Genomic DNA, 27004 nt, shown 5'->3' on the forward strand with positions numbered 1-27004 from the left:
TAATTAAAGATGAAAAAATTTAGACCGTTTGTAACTCTTAGTGTTCGTTTGACTTTGGGACCTGAAGTGGATTCAGTTTTGGACCCAGAGTACTCCGCGAAGCTCCTCACTACGGCAGCCGTAATGCTCTGACAATCCATCAAGCAGTGCGGCTTACCAAAGTTGTACTAAAACATTTTTTAAACAGATTTCTGCACGCCCAAATCGATTCGAGGTCAGTAAGCAAAACCAGAATTTATACATAAGGCACTCTCTCGATTTTTGAGAAAATTAAAGGATTTTAAGTGCGCCTTATAGTGTGGAAAATACGTTATACAGAAGAAAAGAATATATCGTGATATATATCGTTACCGCACATGCTTCAAATTATATCGCGATATGAATTTTAGGCCATATCGCCCAGCCCTAGTGCATGCCATGTTAAATTAAAAGGAGCCAATCATCTCCTTTTAATTTGCTTCAGGTTAAGTAATTGACCCAAATATGGAGACAGTCCCCTCAACTTTGGCCAATTATACTTGACCTGAAGAACTACACTTAGAAGCTCAGGCTTCTGGTGAACTCCTAAGTGTAGTTTCCAATCCCAGATTTACAGAGTCAAAGGCGTGCACCCTCCAAAAATGATCACTTTTTAACTCCTGTGGTCACAATTAGAGAATCAGCTTCAACTATTAAAAAAAAAACAACAACAACAAAAACCCTTTTTATTCAAACACAACTGCAAAGCTGTTATACCTTGCACAATAACCGAACAAAAGCATGTCATTGTGATCAGAGATTCCTGCACCAACTCATTCAGTCCTGTTAAATGTCACCATAAAAAGTTACGGCACAATGTGTGAAAGATAGCATGGTGTAACTACACCGATTCAATATCTGGCTGGGTTTTGTCTCTTTTAAACACCCCAACCCCTACCAAAGACCTATTTTACTTGTCACTGTGTTCACAAACCATTATGCGGTCTTTTCCACTGGTTTCAGAGTGGGATGGGGAGGAGCACGGGGGATGCAGTTTCACCAGTTGGGCTCTCTGCTAAATAGCCACTGGCCCATCTGTATATGTAACAGTATGTGTTGTACTTCTAAGCCATTAGTGCAAAATATTACACCATATCTCTGGAGTAATTACACTGTAAGTCGTGAGCTGTAATCTGAAGCAATAGTAAATCTTGCTCCATCCTTTCATGAGCGCAGCCGCCTTGATGATCACTCTCTACAAGGCTGAAACACGTTAATGCTTTTCTGCTATTCCTTGTTGATAAATGAAGCACAGCAGGCAAACCTACTGTGTCAATAACAGTGGAGCATTAGAGATGCTTAAACATGAACAGCAGGGAAATTAACCCTTTAAATTCAGCCGATTGTTTTAAAACAGCGCTTTCTTGCCAAGCAGATTATTTGGAAGGATGTGTAGTTTTTGATGTTTACAAGACAGGGTTAGGGTTAGTAACAGTTATGTTACTGTAAAGTCTCTGGCGACTGGAGGAGTGCATAAATATACCTCACCTGCAATAATTCAGTCATATCCCCTTAAACAAGGGGCAGAGCTGACAGATTGAGCTCCACTAAGTCATTATGGTAATACTGCTTCAGTGATGTGATTTACTAGGCAGAGATGTAATAAAAGCTTAAGGCTATAATGGAGCCTGTCATATCAACCAGCTTGTCAACATAATTTCCACTTCCACCTGCAATTAGATCCCAGTGCATTCACGGATTTTAATTTCCATGTAAGCCATTCAGCTGTCTGATAGTCACTGAGCAGGTTAGAGGTTTCGATGTCATCCTCAAGGACACTAAAACAGCTTTTCAGGGACGTGTGGCTTTTCCACCTCAACAATACATATTGTCCCCGAGACCCTTGTAGTTACAGCGTTAGACGACGTTAAAAGACCAAAAGTTTTGTGCTAAACTACAGATGGGTCGGCATAAACTTTTGTCCTTTAGAGTCCTCTTCCTCTTTTTTTTGTTCTCCTCAGTTTTACCCCTGGCTGGGTTCAACTGAATAAAGAAATCAAACTCTAGAGTTGTTAAAGTAATTGCCAAGCTGGCACATCCCCAGTTCCTCTGCAAAGACACGGCAGGCACTTCAGAATGTTAATGGCCACCCTGATCCAGCGAGGGCAATGCAGACTTGGCATTCGCACAGCGAGCAGGGGTAAAGCAAGTTTGCATGTCTGTCTGTGTGTGTGTGCAAGAAAGGGAGAGAGCTTGTGCCCACATTAACGATTTGTCCATGAGACACAGATTTCTTGTTTTTCGGTGACCTTCTCCCTCTCCCCACTTCTATCCTCTCACCATTTGGGCTTCTTTGAAATTCAGAAGCTTTTAACACTGAAGAGTCAAAGGGAATCTTGTTAGTGCACCAACAGTGTTTTAAAAACAGGTTGTGCTGATCCCGTTGTGTCATAGGGGTATTTTTATCCTTGTGGCGTGATGTCATTTTCTTTTACAAAAGCTATGCTGACGTCAATGTGAGAAGAAAAAAACTTTCAAGTCTGCACAATCAACAAGTAAGAGCCCCGCTCTTCACTTCTGCTGTGATGGATTTGGAAATTACACACTGACGAGAAGCAGTTTACTAAATTTTCAGGATACCACCTGCCACTTCGTTTTGCTCATTCACTAATCGATTGAAAAAATGTTCTGTCTCTTGGAAACAGATTTAAAGATCTGCAGGTAAAAGGAATGGAAAGATTTAGCACCTAACCCATAACAAGCTGAGAGTGCTTCTAAGGCTAGTCTGTTCTCAAAGAAAGCACAAATTTTGAATTTTGGATTTGAGAGCATGTGTACGCCTCATTCAGCCTCCCTGATAAGTGGCTGCTTGCGCCCCTGACATTAAAGGACACTTTGTGCAGAGGCCTCTCTACTCCCTCTTACTTTTCAGAGTCTTAGCTTGTTTTTGTTTTTTCCATCTTGCTCACCATTTTTTGCATAGCTGCATGGGACAGCTCGTGTTAAACAGGATTACCTGACTTAGCTTTTGACCTTCACGTGTTGATGTTGCAAAAAAGCAGAAAAAAGTCTCAATATTGAACACCGCTACATGCAAACCATCGCATGCATCCTTCTGGTGGAAAACTGCCTGCAGGGAGACATGAACAGCCACACCAAAATACAAGAAAGCACAAAGCTAGTGCGCCTTATCCATGACTCAGGCTCCCTGACAGAGTAATATATTCTTCTTTATAAAAAAGAAGAGAAAAGAAAGGAAGGGGAAATAACAAAATTCTTATTCAGAGGTAGATTCAGCTGGTCTGGATGGTTATTCCTGCTAATTACAAATACCATCTAAAAATAACCCAGCGAGGAAGCGGCAAAAACATGTTTCCCTGCTGTGTGCTTAATGTGAGGAGCTAGGATTCCTGCCAGCAAGCCGCTGCAGTGAGGAATAAACAGCGCTGGTGTTTGCACTACCAATTATTGGAACTTTTAAAATCTCCTCATCTGAGGAGGTGGCAGAAGGTCGTGGATTAAGGAGACCACAGACCACAGAGCCGGGGCAACCCCAATGGCTTTAATTAATTTTCACCATTACTGATTGAATCAACAGGAAAAACTTGGGTTTCTTGAGGTTGTAAGGGGGGAACGCATCACAGCTGTAAGGCCAATGCCATGCCAAATCTGGCACTATCTCAGCCCGTAGTCTTACAGTCTACGCTGTGTATTTCTTTAGTTGGCTTCCAGTCATGTTAAATGAGGACTCTCTGAAGGCTGGAATAAATAATTGTAAAATTCTAATTTACATTAAATAATTACAGACTTCCGAGATAACATCTGTGCAAATCTGTGCAAAAAGCTTTGTTCATTTAAGGGTTTCATTTCTCTACTTACATGAGATACTGGACTTTGAGAAATTACCCTTTTCAATTAATGAACTCTTTACCAGACTGTTTTTATTTCTCCCTCTCATCCTGTTTCTTACATTTACTGATGCTCTGTCACATCTTGCATCAGCTTTTTTTCTCTTTACAGTCAAAGTTTGCACAAAGTAATCCACTGCTGAAACACCAGAGCGAACTCATAAGAGGGGACAGTGTTGAGCTTACAAATACGTCTTGATCTCAACGCTCTTACAGTTTGGCAAAACTCACTTTTTGCTGAAAGCTGTGTAGGACAAATTATACCACTGCACCAGATGTCTCCAACAAATATGACACTGCAGCTCTTAGCAGAACTAGTGAAGACGAGATCTCTGAACTGGTTTCCTAGCCAAGAAATAGTCTGACACGCCATGTTAAACCACACAGAAAGAGATTGCTAGGTCAGAGGCAGGGAGCAGCTGGACCTTAGCCACCCTCACCTGCTTAACTGGAACAGGTGCAGGGAAAGACCACGTGGGTCCACGTCATCCTGAGAGCCGGAACAGACGGAGCAGGCTCAGGGATTATTACAGGAGAAGAAACAGTCTTTACAGGTGCAGGCACGGGGGCACAACAGTCTTTAGCAGTCCAAGAGAGAGTAACAGTCCCTCAAAGTTGCCTGCACATTGGTACAAGACTTAATTTAAGACAAAGCAGGCTCTGGGCAGCTAAACAGAGTCTTTGGAGGGACTGGTTCAGGAACAGAGTCAATCATTAATGCGGCCAGTATAACACAATCAGCCGGTTCAGAACACACATGACCCAGCTCACCCAGAACAAATGCACTTAGCAATGTCCAACCAGGATATTCACACATATCTTTGTCACTGGGAGCAACAAGACCATCGGTGTCAGCAACAACTGGACCAGAAGCAAAACAAACAGCTCAAGCAGAGTCTCCGAAAATATTCTTTCTTTAAGAATATGTCCAGCATGCCTCCACAAACCATCAACATTTTCCAGTTACAGGTTTCTCTGTTTTTTGCTCTCGCACACAAATAACAGCTGTGCCTCCTTTTAGGACATCTGAACTCCGCTGTGTGCATAATTCCCCAAGGCGTACCTTCACTTCTCACATGCTCTCACTACCATCACCTAAACTCTCTCCTTCAGTACAGCTCTTCCAAGCTGAAATGAGGTTCTGGCAACATCTCCTCGCCATCCCAAATGGCATCATCTTCTATGAGGTTCAGCCATTCCGCTCGATGGCCTGAAGTTCTACACCCTGCTGATTTTGGGGGTTATCATAGTGGAAGGTGGTTCCCTTCTATTCGTTCTTCCAAATTGATGTTTGCTTCCAAAGAAACCTTTGTTTGTTTCTGAAATCTACACAGTAGTTATCGTTACCTTACCCAGCCAGGCAGCCGCCTCTCCATCTTCTACTTCGAGACAAATTCACACTTAAGCCTTTATGAGCCATCGTGCCATTATCTCGAGCCTCAAAAATCCCAGCATGCTTGACCACCAGAGCTTTTGTTCACAGTCAAGCTATGTCACTATCTGACTGAGGTTCCCCTCATTCCTCTATCAAGGTCTTTTGCCATCTGGAATTTCTTCTGATCTCCTCTTCAGCTATTCCTTGCCAACGCATCCACTCCACTCAGTGAAATCCCTGAATACTCAATCGAGGTCACAGGTCACTTATCATTGCAAGCCTGCCTACAAGTTATATTTTTGCAACACGTACACTTATTACTGGAGGGGAAGCCTTTGGGGATCTTCACAGCCCGGGTGCCGCCGTCAGTCATCTCTGAGGCCTTCCTCAAACCGGAGCCTCAATTCATGTTCAAGCCATATGCCACTACCTACTAGAAATGCTGTCAAGCCTAAAATGAGGATGTGGTCCCAGCTAGTGAATTGGTAAACGTTGGAGGCTCTGACAGTTGGTGTAATATGGCAAAAAAATATTACTGGATCTGCACAGTGATGCAGATTAATCCGAAGAAGCCAGTACCTTCATATCTTAGCTTGTATTAGGCCATTGTAGTCAGCATTGCAAATATTGGAGCTTGTTGTATAACTGGGGGTGAAAGTGAAGTGAAGCTACATAAATTATTTAAATTGCTCACATCCTAATCTGTCCGAGACTTGAGTTTCCAGAAAATTAAATATATCTCTCTCAGCAGTGCAATACACGACATTACCAAGCACTGAGCCCGCTTGTTTTTGTCTTTATTGGTTTACTTCAAGTATCTGGATCTTGTATGTTTAATTAATTGTATTTGCTTGTTATGCTTGGTTCCCTTTCTGAGTGCCATTTTTTTGTACGTTAAACTTGTAAAACAGAGATACCAAAAATCATTCTCACCCACAGCCATCAGGCTTTTCATTTCTCATACAAGAGTTATAATAGAGGTATTCTTATTACTCTGCACTACTGTCAATTTGGACTTCCCCCTAATATAAATATACTCAATGAAATATATATTTGCATGTATATGGAGGGCCAATATTATATAAAACGACTAATAACTGCACTCACTGGACGTTTTATTAGGTACACCCTCCTAGTCCTGGGTTGGACTCATCTTCAGAACGCTTTCATTCTTTGTGCCACAGACTTAACAGGCAGACATTCCTCAGAGATTTAGCACTTAAATACATGACAGCATCATACAGTTGCTCCTTGCCAGCTGCACATCTATGATGTCAATCTTCCCGTTTCACCACGTCCCGAATGTCCCCTATTGAGATCTGGTGACTGTGGAGGCCATTTGAGTACACTGAACTCATTGTCATGTCAAGAAACCTGAGATGACTTTGTGAGCTTTGTTATCCTGCTAGAAGCCAAAATCAGAAGATGGGTATAGTGTGGTCATAAAGGGACGGACATGGTCAGCAACAATACTCAAGTAGGATGGATCCATGCTTTCATGTTGTTTACATCAAACTCAGTTTTTTTCCAATAGTCTGTCATCAGAGTCATTTTCACCCAGACATCAGCCGTTCACTGGACATTTTCTCTTTTTCTGACCCTCGTCTGTAAACCCTGTGTGTGAAAATCCCAGCAGTTTCTGAAATACTCCAACAAAGATGCCATGTTCAAAATCACTTAAATCACATTTCTGCCACATTCTGATGCTCAGTTTGAACTTACCGGCTCATTAAATATTTGCATTTACAAGTGTAACTAATAAAGTGACCAGTGAATATATTTGCATATACATTGACCCCCCCAATATTTAAACAGTACAATTGATAACTGGAAGGTGTTAGCAGCTCGTCAGTTTAATCTTAATAGTTGGTCTAACCCACAATATACTTTAATTCTCTACAAATGCACAAATCACGAAGAGCTGGCGACTCACAACCAACTTTAATCCCAAGGAATTCAAATTTTCTTCATGGAGTTAATTTGGATACAGAAACATCTGTTTCATGTGACAGGAAAAAGGGAAAAAGGAAAGCGTGCCATTTACAAATATGATTCACAATACAAGGCCTGTGGTATATACAAGGTGACAGTGTTGTGGAGGGAGGGGGGTCAGTTCATCAGTAGTTTTATATATGTAGCACCTCTGTTGCACAAACAGTAACAAAAACAAACAAAAGAAAACACACGTAGTTATCAGTACAAACTCATGTAATATGCTGGCATAAACCTGCCAAAATTAAAAGTATTAATATTTGAGATCGGCCAAGTTCGTGAATGCAGTTCGGCAAATGAACACAGAAAAGATACAGTACAGTAATAGAAAAACAGATAACATTTTACCATATTAATTTGTATATATACATACAGTTTAAACCAAGAAGGGTAGAATATTTCCTGATTTTAGGGTTCCTACATAACGTGCTTTTTTTCAAACCTTCCTTCTTTAAAACTGACTGAACTCTTCTGCCTAGTTGGTGTGCCGAAAGGCGATAGTGTGACAAGTAAACAGATCTCACTCTGTATAGTAGACGAACCTTTAACGGGAGCAAATGCGAAGATAACAATAAGCAGGTGTATCGGGTATGCTCTTAACGTGAAGACTTGGATGTTGAAACATCATTTATTTCCCACATGTAGGAACCCTGAGAACGTTTTGGTGTAAAAAGAGGAGCCGCCAAATGACGTCAATACATAAAGTTCACATCTGTTAACTACTGTGACACATCTTCACAAAATTTTAATGCATCCTGCAGACAAGTCTACTAGTGTTTGCATTCAACATGTTTGTTCTATTACAAATAATTCTTTCAATATTTGACTAAGACATTTAAATACTGAATTCCCGCTACAATACACTTCCTTTTTTTGTGTGTTTTGTGTTTTAAACCCCATTTCTCCATTTACCTCTTGTGATCCAACAAGAAAACACCCTCGTGAAAAGATCCTGCAGATGGATAGTGTGATACTTTTGTTCCGCCACACAGTTTCAGAGCCATGAGTGGCTGGATTGAAAAATAGATATCTTGTTGCTGGTTATTTGAATTTTTTTCATTATTTTTTTTTAAAAAAGAAGTGAGAGTTTAAAGTCCATCAGGGGCCCCAAAGCTGAGAGGCCCTCGTAATAATTAGCTTCCTGTAGAAAGAAAATGGGAGTGTGCTGTTAATGATTTAATGCAACGAGGTATGGAGGTTGATGCCACCCAGAGACTTATCCCATTATGGAGGAAAATAAAGCACAGCAGCTGACTGAGAACAAAAAGGAAATCTGTATTTAATAAGAAAACAAAAAAAGAAAAGACACAACATGTTAATGTTAAAAAAAAGCCTTGTCCTCTTTAGCTGCTGCTTCAGAGCAGGCTAAAGCACCACTGCAGACACATTAACTCAAAAATAGAAAAGTAACATGCATTAAAAGAGTGCTCGTATGTCCGTGTCTTTTCCTGCTCCTACTCTGAGCTCTCAGAGCCAGTGGAGGATATAAGTTGTCCATTAATACAGCACTCAGTAAAATCCAACACCATTAGCTTACTTCCTATTGGCTCAGCCTCCACCGGCTGAGTAATAATATAGTGGAGTTTTAATACAAGGGTTCTGGGCCATCTTCCTGAGGAAAATGAGAATGGAGGAGTGTCTTCATATAGGAGACGTAGCCGCTGCTGGGCGTGTAGCTGTCGGACATGTGCTGAGCCGGAAGGGAAGGCAGGGACGGGGCAGACAGCAGGGGCTTAGAGTTTAAGGTGGACTGAAAAGGGACAGACTCTGAACTCAAGAGGGGATCCGATGTGAGAGGTGACCCTGTTAAAGGATCGGTGAGGGCAACGTCGATGTCCATTGGGGTCTCAGCGTCCATTTGAATACCGCTAGCTGGGGCAGGAGCATCCTGCTGGGTCATTGGGGGCTGGGACAGAGGTTGTGAGGTTGGCTGTGTACCAATACTGTGATTTTCTGGTGCTGGCTTTGTTACTGGAGCTTTAGTTTGAGGGCAAGGGGTTGCGTTGGTTGTTTCCATGGGGATATTGGCAGAGGGGGGGCCTGGAGGGGGCAAAGTCGCGGTCAGGCGGCGCCGTTTGACTGCTCGGGCTTCGTCCACTGAGGGAACCTCTTCCTGTGTTCCAGGTAACGCCTGAGAACAGACCGGTACAGACTTAGATGGGGAACACAGAAATCACTTTTCAAGTACCAGTTGTTTCATCTACAGCTAATTTAGTTTTATTTTAAAGTTTGAGTAAAACACTCACCAGTCGAGCTCTGACCCTTTTGGGTAATTCCTGGTTCAGCTGAAAGATCTCCGAGTGCTTGACCATCAACTGACTCTGGTCCTGAAACTCAACCTGGACAGATAACACCCACAATGGATTAACCAACCCACCCTTTCAATATTTGTACCTATAAGTGCAGAGGACACACAGGCAGATTTTAAAAAATGAATAAAATATAACAAATTATTAGAGGCTAAACCAGGAGGCAAAAAAAGGACAAATCACTGATAAAGCACACTGAAAATTCAAAACTTGTACCCAGACAGTCACCGGTTGGATCTCAGGCATAACAAATGGTTCCATCAACAACCATGTGCTTCAGTCAAAATGTCCTTGACCATGACTCTGACCCCTAAAGCTGCTCACTGACTGGATAAGAGCTTCAGTTAACCACTTTAAATGTAAATGTAGATTTTTTAAAAATTATATATATTTATATGGCGCGAAGGGGAGGCACAGCAAGGTCAGGGTTGTGGCACCGACTCTGTGATCAAGTGGAGGCGTGATTTTAGCTAATCACAGCTGTACTCTCATCTCTGAGAGGGCTCTCGGTGCTGCAGCCAGCGGGTTAACATGGAGACATGAAAAGAGCGTGGAAAGATACAAAACTGAATGATTCTGTCAAGAGGGGTTTGGAAAAGTGGCAATAAATGATGTGATGTCTGTGGTGGTGTATTAACAGATGTTATAACCCTGTAAACATGTGTCTGATGCAAACATCTGCAGTAAATATAAACCACCCTAGATCAGCCATTTAAGAGTTCCTTAAACTCCGAAAGTGAAGTGACTGGATGCATTCCCCATAAACACTGTTTATTTGCAAGTCACTCAGATGAGCTCTCATGGATGCACTCCCAAAATCAGCATCATGGCTCAAATCAAACAACCTCACTTTCCCATGTGTTTGTGTCCAAGTACATTTCAGGATGCGCTCGCTCTTGTCCCAACAATCGTCTTCGATCCCACATTTTCCACTTTGTAAGCGCTCTGCAGCTTTGCCCTATAAATTTCCCTTAAAGTAGCAGTAATTTGAGATCTCTCCACTTTTATTTTTTAATGCCTGAGTCAAAACGCTCCACCATAATCTAGAAGGGCCGCCTGGCTTCTTGCACACTGAATCTCCAAGAATTGAGAGCCAAAGCAGAGGGTGGCAAAGCAATTACACAGAACATCCCAAAGTTCACATGTTCACTCACTTTTGAGTCATGCTGCAGAAGAGCATCAGATAAAATATGGAAAATGATGCCCATGCTCACGGTCCTCACCTAACAGTCGATTTCTATTTTTTTTGCGCTGCAGCCAAGCTTTAAAGCTTTATTTAGAGATGATTTTCACGGTCTGGTTTGACTTGGAAAGGTTTATACATTTACACATACATTTATTTACACACACACACACACACACACACACACGTTTTCATATCTTAGTGAGGGCATCTCATTGACATAATGCTTTCCCCAAGCCATGTACCCTAACCATAAATAAATTTATGCCTAATCCTAACCATAACCTAATTGTAACCCTGACACTTAAACCACATTTTGAGTGTCAAAAATGCCTTCAAACTCATGGGGACCAGCACTGTGCATGAGTGACTGCTGGTCCCTGCAAGTATAGTAGCATGCCAATTTTCTGTCCTCATAAATGTCTAAACATGTGTACACACACACACACACACACACACACACACACACACACACACACACACACACACACACACACACACACACACAGGAGATTAAATGCAGGTGTTTGAACAGCAGCATCTCAGAAATCCGACTTATTTTCTTGTGCACTCAGTTATTAAGAAACAACATCACAAGTTTATCTATGAATGATGCAAACTACAGCCACACACGCTCCAAACTCTAGCAGATGTGAGGGCTCGTGTTGTGCTTCTCTTACCTGGTAGAGTTTGTGGATATGTGGTTTGACAAAGTAAGCGTTGAGGATTTTGCCTTCGTGTGTGCCGACCACAACAAGCTCTCCCACTTCAGGAGGGCCACTGCGCAGGCAGTCATGACTCTGAAGAAGCGGGAAGGATGAGCGAAAGAAAGAAAGAAAAAAAAAAAAGTGCTCAAAACATCTTCGTGTTACATTTTACAAACAAGAATTTAGTTAATAAAGTCTGAGGCTAACATTTTCATCTGGTTGCTGTTATTAAATGTGGGTTGACTTTTTCATTTCTCTGCAATTCAAACAGCTTGTTCTGGTAGGTAACACACAATTGATTTTAAAGTTAAATTTGATCAAGTTTCTCAGCAGATTTCACGTTATTAAAAGTCATGTTTGTTCATAACTTACAGCACTGACTCATTAAAGGTTATGCGAGTTTACATTCAGTCATTACGTTTTCATTTGTTCAGATTCTCAAGTTACAAAAGCATGTAACAGTTGCTAGGATATTTCTTTCAGCTATTTAAAAAGGAGATTATTTTTAACCCGTGTCGATTGCACGCATGTAGGTGTTTGCCTTGACTCCGAGAGAACTCACTATTATGTTTTCCGGGTACAAGTTGTCACAGTATGAGCCGTCGTCGAAGTTGACCTCGTAGAACGTCTGTCTGGCCATGCCAATGACGGTGCAGTGGTAATACCAGGAGTCGGCGTTGCGACCTATCACCCTTTGCCCAAGGGTTGGCTCTTGTGGGCCTTTGGGTGTTGGTCGAGGCTTAAGAAAAGAAAGAAAAAAAAGGGGGGGTTTAATTGGAAATATGTGGCTTCATTCAGCAGGAACACACTGTGTGTTCTGTCATTATTCCAAAAAGTGAAACCTTTTGCTTAAAGTGTATTTAGTGTAAAACCAAAGTGTTTGTTAAAAACACTCCGAGTCAAGTTCATACATAACTTTTTCATGAGAACATTTCTACAAACAGAAGCCTATTCGTCTGTCATTATGGAGCTCTTATAATTAGGCCGTCGTCTTTATGACTTTTTCTCCTCGTGTGTCACTTTAAACCACTTAGGGTCAGATTTCTGAAACGGGGTATAATGATGTGCAACACCCAAACAGCGCTCACACCTGGGGTTAGTTTCACAATCATTACACTGTTTTCTAAACATATTTCAATACCAAGCACAAAAAATAAGACATGCTATTTTTTTTAGCATTAAATATCGATGCAATAAAGGGCAGCAAACGTCTCCATATATATTTTGCCCTTTGAACAAAGAATTTTCAGAAATAAAAATGCCAACAGTGCTTTAGAAATACAGACAGTGCATTTAAAACCCACTGTGCCACATGGTGCAACATGCTAGTCAGTGTGGCCCTTATAAAGCCAATAATATCATATTTGATACGTGTGCTTTGAACGTTTTTGAGACTTCTACACGTCATCAGTGTGATTTCTTTTTACCCCCCAAAACAAAAAAAATTCCACGACACATTTTTTAAGCAAAAAACAAAGCCTAACACTCGTTATATTCAGTTTATAGAAAAACACAAAAAGATATACTGTTTTTTTTTTCCTTTTTAAATCAAACAGCTATTCCTGAAGAATGATTAACAGAAAAATATTTCAATATATGACTTTTGACCGTAATTTTACAAAACCTTTTTTAAAATCTGCAGCTTTAATAACTGACCAATTTTCCTGGTTTTGCACTTACCTTTGGAGTGACCTTTTTATGCTTGTGGCAGGTGACAGACACCACGTAGGGCCAGTCAGCAGGTGTCATGACTACTCCGGCAATTTGGGCACAGGTGACGTGGAAGGACGTTGCACAGTTCTCATACGTGCACTGGATGCAGGCGCCGCGGTTCTGATTAGCAACCTTTCCATGGCAGAACACACACTTCTGCAATGAAAGCAAATAAAAAGCTTCTGTTACGTCTCCATTCCCCTATAACTTCCTCCGCTTATTTATATATAAGCCTCCTTTGATGCTGACAAAGGAAAGAGTTGTCCAAAAGTTTGAACTGAAGTAAAGTAAACTAAATGTGAACTCTTAACATTTCACCCTCACAATTCCAACAAGGTTAAAATAATTAAAACAATTCATCTGCAACAACTACTCCAGTCCTCCAGAACAACCTGGCACGCCATGAAATTGCAGTAATTGTAGGACCTCTCATGAAATAAAGATGGTGGAGAAACCAGCAATGAAACCATGAACTCTCTTCTGTCTGATCTTTGATTCTGTTTGGTGTTCTTACAGGTTTTCACTCATTAAGAGAATGGCTGTTTTCAGTCTTCCCGTTATCACGCTTTTGGGCTGAGTGTCTGTACAGTGGTGACAATTGTGTCTTAAAACTGAACTGTCACTCTGACACTCAGTTCATTTATGCCAATTCATTTTTTCCTCCCTCCATCCCTTTTGGCATCTTCCATAACTTGTTTAGCCTCATTGCTCTTCTCTCCTTCCAGATCTCTTAATTCTGGTCTGAAATTCCCAGCAGTCTGCAAACTCTTTGCCTTTTCTGTGACAATTTAATATAACACATGATCCCTGCAAACCCACAACCATTATTTTAATTAAAGTCTTACAACTCTCAGTGCTGACTGCTCTTATGCGTGCATCGTTCAAACAGCAGAGAAGAAGTCCCTAGTTTAAAGAAGAAAAAAAAAAATTTCTTTTTTTTTTTCCTGTTTCTCCTCCTTTATGTGCAGCTGTAATGTGGTGCTTGGCCAATCAATAAAAAAGTAAATTTAAAAAGTCAAACTTCAGTTTTTACTGGTGCAAGGCAGCTACTTTGCCAGCTGGTGAGGTTTTCCCCAGGCAGGTAGGCACCAGAGCAGAGGACAGGATGAAACTCAGCAGCTCAAGAAACATTAGCTGCTTGATTTATTTATATGTAAAGTGCATTGCAGATTAATATTGAGAAGATTAATTTTAAAGAAAAACCATCTTTGAGCTGACTTTGGGATCAAATTATATGACCTCATTGTTAACTGTATTTATTTATTTCTGATGTGGTCATAGCAAAATTATCTTTGCACACAGTGTTTTAGAACAAATTGGTGCTTGCAAATTATAATTATACAACAAGGTGCTGGAAACAATCCTTGCAGATTTTGGTCCCTGCTGAAATGACAGCATCACACAGTTGCTGCAGATTTGTCAGCTGCACATCCATGATGTGAATCTGCTGTCACATTCAAAAAATGCTCACCTGGAGTGAGATCTGTGACTGTGGAGGACATTTGAGTACAGTGGTCACCGTCATGTTCAAGAAACCAGTTTGAGATGATCTCAGCTTTGCCACATAGTATTTTATTCTGCTGGAAGCAGCCATCAGAAGATGGGTGCACTGTGGTGATAAAGGGGCAATACTCAGGCAGACTGTGGGGTTTAAACTGCTCAGCTGGGACTAAGGGGCCCACACGAACATTACAACACTACCACCAGCCTGATCCATTGATACAAGGGAGGACGGACCCATGCTTTCATCTTTGCACCAAATTCTGACCCTGCCATCTGAATGTTGGCAGCACAAATCAAGACTCACCAGACCAGGCAACATTTTTCAGATCTTCTGTCCAGTGACCTACTGCAAAGTGTAGTCTCTGTTTCCCATTCTTAGCCAACAGGAGTGGCGACCAATGCGACTGCTGCCATTCTTCCCCCAACCCCTTGCATCAATAAGGCATTGTCACAAAGAATTGCAAAGAATTTTTTCAGGCCATATTTTTGTAAACCTTTGTGATAGTTGTGTGTGAAAAAAATCCCAGCCTGGTTGCCGATGCCTGGTTTGAAGTTTTGCAGGTCATTAAAGACGCTTATACATTTTATTTAAGCGACTTGCAGCTCTAAGCTTGAAACGGTTTTCTCACAAGAGCAAAAAAAATCGCAGTTCCTCTACACACAATATGCAAAAGATGCATCAGCTGAGGAATTGAACAGTGTTACCTGAGAAATTCCAAAATAACGAAGACAAAAGTAATGCGTTTTAAATCTCTCCATCACTGGAAACTCAGTGTTCAAAGATGGGAGGGAAAACACTGATTGCTGATCACAGTGCAATATAAACTGGTTCCTAGCATGCGTATTCACATTTGATCAGCACAGTCATCCAAATCATTAGACCGCAGAGCTTCTCCACTCACAGTCTTTTAAGAAGAGACTGAGGAAACGTGCTTAGACAGCACTCAGATGCAAATGTCACCCAGCTTGTCCTTTGATAGATTATTCAGAGAGAAGGGGAGGGAAAGAGGTGACATTATTTGCAGATTTGTGATAATGCACCAGCAAGCACTGCTGCTGCCTGTGAAGTAGGATCGGGTGAATGGAGAAGGGGAGCTACCCCCGAGATCGATGCAGTTCGTTTGGCACAGCGAGAAATGACAGCTGATTATTCAGCCATGCCCCTCAGCACATCTGTTTTTACCCTATATCATCCCTGGCTTCCAAAAAAGAAGGAGGAGGAGGGAAAAAAAAAAAATCTATCCATTCAAACAAAAAAAGCCTGAAATTCACCTAAACAGTATAAGCAAAACAGCTACAGTGCACAATGTACACTAAGAAGCATAAACTTTCGCCAAAAAGAAACTAGGTAACAATCTTGGATGTATTTCAAAGTAGCTCTCTGCCCGTTTCACTTTACATAACAACACAAAGAGACATGTAACTCTCTTATTTGTCACCGTCTGATCTTACTAGATTCTTGCGGGTTTCTGGGACGGCGCTGACGTCCACTGGCCCCCTCTCAATGGCATCAATGAAACGAGCTTCAGCCACGGCGATAGCACAGATGACGTGAACCCACCTGGTGAAGCAATGAATAGTTTGGCGAGAACAAATTCAAAACAGGGAAATATAGATTCACTGTAGGATTTTTTTATATGAAAATCTTTATTTTGCTCTGAGTATAAGCTTGATGAACCATTATTTGTTATTTTTGTAATTTGTGAATTTGCATCAGCTCAAACACGTGGCACTAACCGGTTGTCTGTGGTAGTCTTCAAAGCTCCCCCTCTCAAGTTACAAAGACAGCACTCCTTAAGAAAAGATAATACGAGAACAGAGAAAAAGAGGATTAAGTATAGAAACGGAGAACACATTGACACCGTTCCTCCCACACCTTAGCCAAATCAGTCTTTTCTAAACAAAGCTTGGTTTGGACTTGTGATTGATGTCATGTTGCCTAGCAGCAATCATTAGAAGAAGAGATGTAGGGTCAACGTGTCCTCAGAGGCTCTAATTCAAGTCAGATCTAATAAACATTTTCAACTAAACCTGCAGTTCTGGAGAATAACTGTTATTCCTGAAGTGGTTTTATTTTATGTGGGGGTGGGATGGGATTGGATCATTTGCAGCCACTACTCACCACTGTCCAGGCTCCCGCTGCACACCTAGAGCACATCCAGGAATCACCAACAGAGTCAGGCTTCACGCCATAACAACCTGTTAGAGAAGAGATGCTACTGACTGTGCTCATCCATTTCATCATTTCATGTCATTTCAATGCATCGATATTCAGTGATGACAGCGCATGGCAACATTACCGCCTTTTTTCTATTTCTTTAAACAGATTTTGTACACATTTCTGCAAATTACTTCTCACCAAACATGTTTTTAAGCATTCTGTTCACACTTTCAGCCCATCACCATCTCCAGCTTAAGCTTCTGAAGAAAAGGGCATGCAGGTTTATGTAACACCTGTACATGTGTGAATGATTCTTAGGCAGATGTCTACTCCAGCACAATGAGGAGCAAAGGTGTTTTGACAGGATTTCGTTCTGCTTCGTGCTCTCTTACGAACATCTGCGCCGTTTCCCCAGACTGAGTCAAACTCGTCCCTGGATAACTAATGAACTGGATAATAAGAACCGAGGAGAGGAGGGTCAAAGTTGTGATGTGGCACAAAACATCCATTTATGCATACATTTCCAGGAAGGGCTGATTACCGACACACTTGATGAGTCAATGCGTTCATCTGCATCGTTTACAGCATAAAACTTTACTAAAAATATTCAGTCTAGATAGACGTCCTTACATTTGGCAATAAAAAGAAGAGCCACGCACAGAGAGATTCCTGGGATGACTCAGTCTTACAGAATCTTAACAAGCTGCCTGTCTTTTCACGCTTCGCTTCGACAGAAGCAACATGCCGTTAAAAGTCAACTATATAGTGGAAAGGCAGGGTAAATATGAGCTGGGGAAGTGTATGATGTGTTGGTTTTTAGAGACACCTTTGCATGACCTTTGTCAGCCTCTTAGCCAGTTTAACCAGAGCTGAGAAGAGTTACACTAGAAAGCTTCACTGAGTCTGGCAACAGGGAATTGAGCAGTCTATTGCACCGCTGTATTGAAGTCTCATCCTCTGTGCCTCTGCCCATTTTCCTGAAACTATTCTCAGGGGTCTCAGGTGTGAGAAAATGTTGTGAGCACTAGATAGACTGAAGTTTATGTGTAAAACTTGCTGGTCCGTGTTGGCATTAATTTATAAAACAGACGTTCTCCGCATTATGAATTAAATGCTGATGAACTGGATCAAATTCAGCTCTTTGACAACACAGAGAGGAAAAAGAATTTGAAATCTACAAAGTATTGAGGGGGGAAAAGAAGTCTCCACACTTACAGATTCTTACTTTACAACGATTAACATCTATTATACAGTTTCATATTTGTGTTTTACCCACTGATTGAATGTGCACGTGGAAAATCGAGTCAAAAGACCAAATTCTTGTGTCCATTAGATACCCGATGTGTCAGCGGGCATACAAATGCTAACTGGCTCTAATCAAAAGCCATATTAAAATTGTCTTTGCTGGAAAGCTTTCTGTTGCAACAACAGTGTTAAATTTTCATTACTAGCACAGAGGCAGTGTGTTGCCATCAGATTTATTTTTATTGCTCATCTAATAAAACATCAACTAGTACAGATGTCCCCAGGTGTACTAGTAAGCTCTCTATCACACAGAGGGTACAACAAATGAGCTCGTGTCCCAATGTTAAACCAACACAGCCAAAATCTTTTCAGTTTTATACTTACTAGCATGAACCTGCATTTGGCAAGATGAACAGCAGATCAGGAGGCTGGTTCCATCCTCCCCAATGTGATAGTTGGTGGGTGGTGGCTCCGTGTTTCCTGCTCCGACGCTGAAGCACATCTCTGGGACCAGTGGACGAGTCAAGCTGCCATGACGGGGAAATGAAGCGCCCAGGGTTTCGTTATCAGTGGAGACATCTTTCTGTGGTTGGAAAGATCAGGAAAAAAGACAAGTTAAATGTTAGTTTGTTGCCCACTATTTATATCTGTTCTAATGGGTCTGACCTGCCATTGTTATATGAACCACTCCTATGTGCCTGGCGTGTACCTACCTTTGTGTACGGACAGAAGAGTGAGCAGACAGCACAGTGTGGTTTGAGCGCAGCTACTGCAGCATTGAAGGCTTTCTCTGCCAGGAAGTTAGGTGAGTGATTCTGCCACAGGTGCTCCTGCTTCTTCATGTCGCTATCCATTGGCATGGGGGAGGCCATATCTGTGGGTAAAGAATTCAAATGCATGAGTGTGCTTGTTAGACGGAGCTGGGGAGGATAACACATACTGCAGTCGTGTTGAGAGATTTGTTACCGCTAATGATTTTTATTTTTCTCTAAAATGCACGTCAAGCATTTTGAGAGAAGCTCCAGAATGTTTTTCATAAGAGAGCTCTCGCCAAGAGACGGGAACAGCACATTCTGGTCCTGCACAATAACAACACCGCTCCTGATATAATTGGCTGATGAACACAAACAGCACTGACATCAATAATATGCTGTGCAGAGTCAGGAATCAATTTTAAAGTGATGCCTTGAAGCTACTGATCCAAACACTTTGTCAGACCTGGACCGAAGGCAGGAAGATATTTTCACAAGCTTCCCATTTAAGTGTTTTTTTTCCCCTCCCCTTCCCCTCCTCCACCACAAGTCTTCTTTTTCTCCTTGTCACCCCACCCACCCTTTTAAAGAACATACCCTAAGTCGGGTCCCCTGCTGCCAACTCAAAGTGACTTTGAAAGCAGGTAATTGGAAGTCATGATCCCCTGATCAATAAGTGTCAGTAAGAAAATGAAAGGAAAAACACTGAAGAGAGAGTAGTCTTGATTTCATTATCTCCATGGGGAGCTTCAGACCTGCTTGTTTTTCTTCCCCCGAATCAATAAGAAAAACAAACAACAAAACAACAACAATAGTATCTTATTCGTTTTATGTACAAGAAAACCATGAGCTGGATGAACTTTTGGCTGTGCAGTCTATCCAGACTCATAATGCTTTTTATGTAGTGACTACTAGGAATTTATTAGATGGGTTCCAAAGACTAGCAACTTCAATTCAAACACTGAAAATGTTCACAATATTTCAGATTTCTCCTTCCCTGCTTCCCGTGTTATGGCCAAAAAGGTGTTTTTGTAGAACACTACGCCATTATAGTGACGATGGCCAATTACCATTTAGGTAAAAAAAAAATATATATATATATATAAACATCATGCCACGTCTCTTTGTGATGCTTGACATATTTGTGAAATTTCATGATGCAGTCTAAATTTGTGGGTTTGCGGCACCCTTCAAATTCTAATTGGTTCATCTCTGAGTCCAAGTAAACAAATCTGTTGCAAAGCTGAAGTGCTAACTACTTTGGGCTGCTCCCTTATTCACAGTGGGTCACCACAGCAGGTAGCTCTGCGTGTTCGATTTGGCAGATTTTTATGCCGGATGCCCTTCCTGACGCAGGGGATATGTGCCTCCTCCTGGGATCAAACTGTGGAGCTTTCACTGGAATGTGTAAACCACGACGCCGTAGAGACGACACCTGTGCCAAATCTGAAGTAACTACAACAAATCTGTTTCCTGAAAATCCAGTTTTTGTTCTTTTCTTCTGTGGCTCCCTCTGGTCTTTACATCAAACATATTATTGTATTATTTGCCGTTTTTCTGTCCACAATTTATTCATGTCTACATGAAAACAGCAATTACAGCACAGCACAGGTTTCAACTGACATCCAGGAAGATAAAATTGTAGATCTACTAGCAGCTTGCAAGAGAAGTTTCTGAACAAGTGTTTGAGACTTTAATAGCAGAATATTTACAATAAATAACTGAAGTGAAGGACGGATATCCACATACCTTTGTCGCTAGCTGGATCTTGTTTGACAATGGACAGAGGGGAGCGCGTGGGTGGCTTGCTGAGGGGGTGGCGGCGACTCTTTTTTATTTCTGTAGGTATTTTCCTCTTGGGATAGGTTGCCTAAAATAAATTAATTTTAAAAAGTGTGTGTCTTATTTTTGTTCAATGTGTCTAACCTTAAAATATTTATCTCCAAATAAAAAGTAATTTGAACATGTTCAAACTTGATATTAATTTAATAAACTGCTGTTTTTCAGAATGGATAAAAAGTAAATGGAAAAACAAATAATGACTACAGCTGCAAAAACATTTTTTCCTACATTTGTGGATTATTACAGCAAATATTTGTGGATTTTTTTTTTAGATTTAATTAGCTTGTGTTTTATTAGCCAATTCAGAGTCTACTCTATTGTGATGTAAGCTCACAGCAAATAAAGTATTAAACTGCCACCAAGTGGGGATTACAAACGCTTAAAGAGCTAACCTGTCTGACAGAGTAAAGGACAAATCTATTGACTTTCAGTCAAGATCGGACTCACCTGGGTGGCACTCACATCCATCTTGTTGTCTGCTAAGATGTCGCTGTGTCTCGGGGACAAAGTGTCTAGATGACGAGCCGTGTCCCTTTTTGAATTCTTGTCGTCAGATGTAGCAAACTGCTTAAACGCTTCCTCGAATCCAGTGATGGCATTTTGGCCACTGGAGATCTTCTTCGGCTTTCTCTGCTTCTTTTTCTCAATGTCGTCTGTCAAGTTCTGTGGTTTGGTTTCTTGTTCTTGTCCTGGAAAATAACAGATGAGGAGATAAAGTGAGAAGTGCTACTGGCTCATTAAAAATGTCTGTATGAGGCAATGAGGTTAAAACTACCGTGTGGACTGAGTAATGACTTTTTAAAGTGGAAGATTCTATCACTGAGGATAGAACTGAAAGAAATGCTTTCATATCTGCCTCACCCTCTGCAGCTGGAGTCTCTACTACTTTAGCGGCGGCCTCAGCAGCCTGCTGCTCCTCACGCTCCAGGGCTTCCAAAGTTATCATGGCCTCTCGGGCAAGACGTGCTTCCTTCTCCTTCTTACGCTGAGCCTCACGCTCCTCAACCTGACGCTGATACTCGACAGCATTCAGCTCAATGCCTTCCTCTGCCAGGACTTTCACCTCCTCGAGCTTCAGACGACGGAATTGCTTCATCTTCTGCATGGCCCTGTCATAGTTAGATAGACAGCTAAGTAAAACCCTCATATTTACTTTTGAACACATGAAGAATTTCATAATACAAACCTTCGCAGGAGGTTTGCCCGTTGGGCGACGCGATGCTCCCTCCAGCTCTCCAGCTCAGGGCTGGTGAGCTCTGTGGGCTTCAGGTGGTCCAGCACCGTTGTGTCTTTACCCTGCTTCCACAGGTCATAGCGCTCGGGTTGCAGGCAGCGCACAAACACATCCATGGAGATCTTCACCATGTCCTTCCGGCAGGAACACTGGAGAGAAAAGACAAGGCTCTACATTAGAGTAGGGAATACCTTTTGTAAAAATCTCTTACTTCCCTCTCTGTAAGTTACTAAAACCAGAGACAGTCTAAGAGAGAGAGAGAAGGCACCCAAACAATGCTGAATTGAATCTAATCTGTAAGAGCAAAGATGGTTGTAAAGTTTTAGCTTCTGGAGGAAAAAATGTTTGTTAAAACCTTTTTTTGGGGAGAAGGCGGCAAACCTTTTAAGTACATTATATCCAATTTGACTGTTGACTCAAAAGGCATGCATATTTTATGTCACAGTGACCACAAACAAAGTTAATTTACACACACGAGCATCAAAAAGGGACATCAGGATTACCAATACAGCTACAAAGTGACCTAACTTGCTTTTAATGGTCACAGGTACACAGGCCTAGAGATCTGCAGGTGGCGATCTCCCGGCAACCTTTATTTTCTATGGAAAAATGTATAGACCCCAACCTGTTAGCAAGTGGTTGTGTAGAGGATCGGTCACAAAGATGGTGCTGTACCAAAAAAAAATTTGGTTAATAGCACTCATAATTTCCATGAAAGATGCCAATTTGTCTGCAAACAATGGCATTTCCTCACTTTTCACAACTTTGTTTGCAGACATATCTCCCATGCAATCTGGTAAGCACAATGATAGCAATCAAAGTAGTTGTCAGGAGGTTTTCAGTGCAGGACAATGCCTTAGGGACTACGAGCAACCTCCAGCAGCCACTCACCAGTTACAGGATCCACACTTTTCCCTGTCGACCAGTGGTTGCCAGACAGTTGCCGGCAGGTCTCTAGGCCTGTGTGACAAAGGCCACACCTGACAAACAGGCTTTAAATATACAGTAAACAACCAGCTGTTCCACTATGGTGTTGTACATAAACCACTGACCTGAGATACCTTAAAACATGATAATGACCAAAATACGGCACGAGACAGAACCATTGAGTCATCAGAACTATTGAATCATTGAGCTTACTAGAGAGGGGAACTGTTGCATTAAAAAACTGCAGTGGTGCAGGAGTGAAAAATGGCATGGACATCAAAATGAAGTTTTGAAATACAGGAAACAAATGGAGGGTGGTGTAATGAAAGGGAAAAAAAGAAGAGGAAGGAGACATATGAAGATATTTTTTGTGCCTCGCTTGCTGTGTTTCTTTCAAATCCTTTTATTTCCTGATCTGTATTGACAGCCTTGTGCTCAATTACTAGAAACACAACAGCCCACACCTCCACAGCAAAACAATTTCCAGCCTACATCTCATCTAGACACCACTTGACAGACAGAGACATTAAAATACTGTGTTGGTGATGGAATGGGGAATGGGAGGGCAAAAAAAAGAGGGGGTGCAAGTGCAAGCATGGGAACACCTGATTTTTACCACAATGAAACTTTTACTGGGAACAGGACGTGACTAACAAAAAAACCCCATCAAAAAACAGCCACCGAGATAAATATTGTTCTTACCCTGATTGTACCTAGCAAAATGTGCATTCCTCACTGCTAAAGAGTCAGCGCCTTGTTTTATTTTTAGGAAGGTGTTAAGAGGTTATGGACATCGTTGCCATCCTCAAGGGCCAGGATGAGTTACACTTTATTATCATCTAAAAACTTAATTAGATGAAACTCAATTGGAGATGCACAAGATCTCAGAAAACAAAAACCCACTCTGAGGCAGGGAGTCAATGAGCCCTGAAGTATACTTGGGCTCCTAATGAAGCTTAATTATAGGAGCCACAGAAAACCTGAAGCCCGGGGACTCACTGTGGATGCACAGCACTTGCTTCAGTCTTCCTTTATTTTTCAAAGTTCTTCAGTGTAGGGATACTTCTCAGTATATCCAATAGTATAAAACAAAATGAGATTGCATGAAAATGTAAGCATCCAGTTATTTTGTTCATTCTTCTGATGAAACAAAACTAACCTTCAAGATGCTAATAGGAATGGAGAATAATTTCAAAGGTATTTAAAAACATTTTCAATGCAAAATTCTGAATGTGCTGTACAACAGGGCTGCAGATCACCCACCTGCTGAGAAAACAGAGTAAGGCAACACAAAACTAAACCACTACTTTGGTGTTTTTTTGTGTTTTCTTTTGTTTGTTTGCTTATTTTTCCAGTTAGCAAGAAATAAAAATGCTGAACACATTTAAATAAAGACTAAACCGCTCCAATTTTTCTCCCACTCCCACAGTTTTCCCCTCCTTTCCTTCTTTATCTCCTCACATACATCCCCAGATGAGATCAGCTGCTTAACATGCTGAACAAAACGAGAAGATTTAAAACAAAACAGTACAAACGTTCATTAGGAACTGTGGTAAAACAACTGTAAAGTGGCACGAGCCAGGTTTATGATTACATTGCAAGTTATTGTATTTCTCAGCGATATTTAACGGTCTTCACTAATCTGTGTGGCTGTAAGTCAGGGGTTTATTATCCTCCAGAGTAAAAACTGTCCTTAAAGTCAAAAAAAATAAACAAAACAAAAAAAAATAATCATTTGTATGTCCTCCTGCATGCAGTTGCTTCTACATTGTACTAACTGCCATTGCAGCAAATATACATTCAGCATGAGTGTTGAAGCTCTGGCTGCTGTGCATTTTTTAGCTATATATAAAGTAGCAAAAATATAAAATCAAATATGACTATAGAGTTTTAGAAATAGATGATCTTTCTATGGTTAAATTAATCAAATTTCCTCAACATCTGGGCAGAAAGAAATCTCAGCAGCAGGAAGGTTCATTAAGCTGTTCAAAGTGAAAAAAATTAAACTGTAATTTTAAATTACTTTAGCACAGCAATGCAAAATGGCAAAGAGATTTTTGTTGTTGTTTCTCATGAGCAGCATTAGGGTAATTGTAGTTATAGCATCTTAATTCACCTTGCCCACACTGACACAGCTTCCTAATGTTATAATGAAAATCTCAGTAACATGTCTGTGTTTTACATATGAGCTAAATTTACTGCCGATTTTGGAAACTCTGTGGACAAATTCTGATTGTTTTTGTTAATGACTGGCCTAATTTTGTTGCTCAGTGTCAAGAATCTAGTCTGCATCTTAATGAACACTTCTTTTCTTCTTTTGTTTCAGGCAGTGTTTGCTACATTAACACTGACACAGTCCTTTCTTTAATAAATGTAGCACAAAAAAATGCTAAATGTTGAACTATATCATGGACAAAGTTGATGAATACGACTAATAAAAACATATTCTCTGGTCTCGTAGAAGAAAAAAACCCCCGAAAAGCCTGCAAACAAATACAGAAAAGATGAAGCGAGTCATCTGTAGTTGAATCTTTAGATGAAAAAGTGATGTGATTTAGCCCGGGACCTGGGAGGATGATTTTTGTTCATTTCCCAGACAGGGGGGACAAAAAAAAAAAAAAAAAAAAAAAAAAATCACCCTGGAAGCCTGGAGGAACATTAGCAAAGTGTGACTGAGCACCAAACGAGCAGAGAGAGGCTTTCACCAAGAATACAACCACCCCAAAAGACATAAACTTTTAACATTCAGAAAAATAATGCTGCAGCAAATGTAAGTATAACAATATGAAGAATCTTTTTCACCGACTTCAATTCGTCAGTGGAGTCTACATTTTGCAGTCTTCCCTTAAATGTGCAAAAGAAGGAAAAAAAAGAAAAATCCTACTGTAGCTAGTCATGCAACACCTTTCTTTTTGATTTCTGCTGTTATTATTCTTGTCATTTCAAAGAAAGCTAGCCATTTCCACACTCAGATCTATGGTTCAAATGAAATTGTTTGAGTTACAATGCTTTTCTGATATGCTCTGAATGAGGTACTAAATCCATTAAATGCAAAAAAAAAAAATGAAAGAAAATTAAATGGCCAACACCTAACGCACAGCCAGAGGTGGAGAAGAAGGTTAATTAGAACTGTCACGTCTTAAACAATAGAAGTACAACCCCACACAGAACATTGCAAGGAATGCTGACAATAGACCTGCTCTGACCGCAGATGTGTTCACTTAGGAAGCCAAACAGATGGGTCAGCAGTTAAGGAGCTTGTCTTTAAAAAGGACTGAGACATGAAGCACGTCCAAATTCTCTCTCAGTCTCTGTCGTGTGCCACCAGCCCGAAAACAGTGACAGATTCGATACCGAGCCCCATCGTTCACTGTCCTGTTTGATGCTGACAGACTAGGGCTCAGCAGGGGGAAGGCGGGGAGGGGAGGGGAGATGAGTTAATGGATGACTGCTTAAGCCAAAGAGAGAAAGATGGCGGAGTTAAGAGAAAGATTAAGAGAAAATGAGACTTTATTATTGCTCAGGAAGAAGGTGGCGTAGTTAAGCCATCTAAAACTACTATCTATATCAAGATACAGAATATAGAGAATATAAGAATTGAATTTTTTTAGGATATTTGGGGAATAAAAGGAAAAGAAATTCGAATAATTATGGCCCTGTGGATGTACGCCTCTATATACAGAGGGACAACCCAAATATAGAAAAACCTTTCAACTTTTTCAGGCATTTAGGATCCACTTATTAACAAGGCTCAGCGCAAGATCTGTGCAGTGAGCAAAAAGGCAAAGAAACGCCTTCAGCAGGTCCTGGTCTCTGGTTCATTTTAGCCAAAGACTCATCTGCTTGGTCCAAATGATTCACTATGAGGTGTCTGCTACTGAGCTGTAAATTACACAGCACAAATTCTGGGACAATCTTTATAACCATAACACCCAAAGAGTACAGACGCCTGAGTGAAAGAGAAATCTGGCTAGAAAGAAAGAGCCCTGCTCGTTGATCGAGCTGTTGTATTTTTCCACGTTCCTCCAGCTCCACGTGCCGAGCTGTGCTGTCGATTTGTCGACTCGGATTAGTCGTGCAAAATGGAAAACTCTTCTTTAACAAACTGAGACAAGCGCAGTGGAGATGCTCCCTTGAGCACTGGTGAAGGGAAGACTGCTGGAGCCTCGACTACTGGTTCTTAAATTACAAGTGG

The 27004-nt window shown here is 41.1% G+C and overlaps 1 protein-coding gene across 1 annotated transcript in view; it reads right to left on the reverse strand.

The window, feature by feature from the left end:
- Positions 1-7163: 7163 nt before the first annotated feature.
- Positions 7164-27004, reverse strand: part of kdm4b (lysine (K)-specific demethylase 4B) — a 42021-nt gene continuing 22180 nt past the window's right edge. The window contains exons 9-22 of the mRNA XM_040032952.1: positions 21835-22031; positions 21510-21757; positions 21096-21337; positions 20556-20676; positions 18768-18928; positions 18439-18637; positions 16771-16847; positions 16386-16441; positions 16101-16209; positions 13113-13301; positions 11995-12171; positions 11406-11525; positions 9480-9572; positions 7164-9364 (exon numbers count right to left, since the gene is read on the reverse strand). Of these exons, the coding sequence (XP_039888886.1) occupies positions 8819-9364; positions 9480-9572; positions 11406-11525; positions 11995-12171; positions 13113-13301; positions 16101-16209; positions 16386-16441; positions 16771-16847; positions 18439-18637; positions 18768-18928; positions 20556-20676; positions 21096-21337; positions 21510-21757; positions 21835-22031 (2535 nt within the window). The 3' untranslated portion in view covers positions 7164-8818. The remainder of the gene's footprint in view (positions 9365-9479; positions 9573-11405; positions 11526-11994; positions 12172-13112; positions 13302-16100; positions 16210-16385; positions 16442-16770; positions 16848-18438; positions 18638-18767; positions 18929-20555; positions 20677-21095; positions 21338-21509; positions 21758-21834; positions 22032-27004) is intronic.

The sequence above is a fragment of the Simochromis diagramma genome, unplaced genomic scaffold, assembly GCF_900408965.1.
Source record: "Simochromis diagramma unplaced genomic scaffold, fSimDia1.1 OVJJ01000334.1, whole genome shotgun sequence".
NCBI classification, from domain to species: domain Eukaryota; kingdom Metazoa; phylum Chordata; class Actinopteri; order Cichliformes; family Cichlidae; genus Simochromis; species Simochromis diagramma.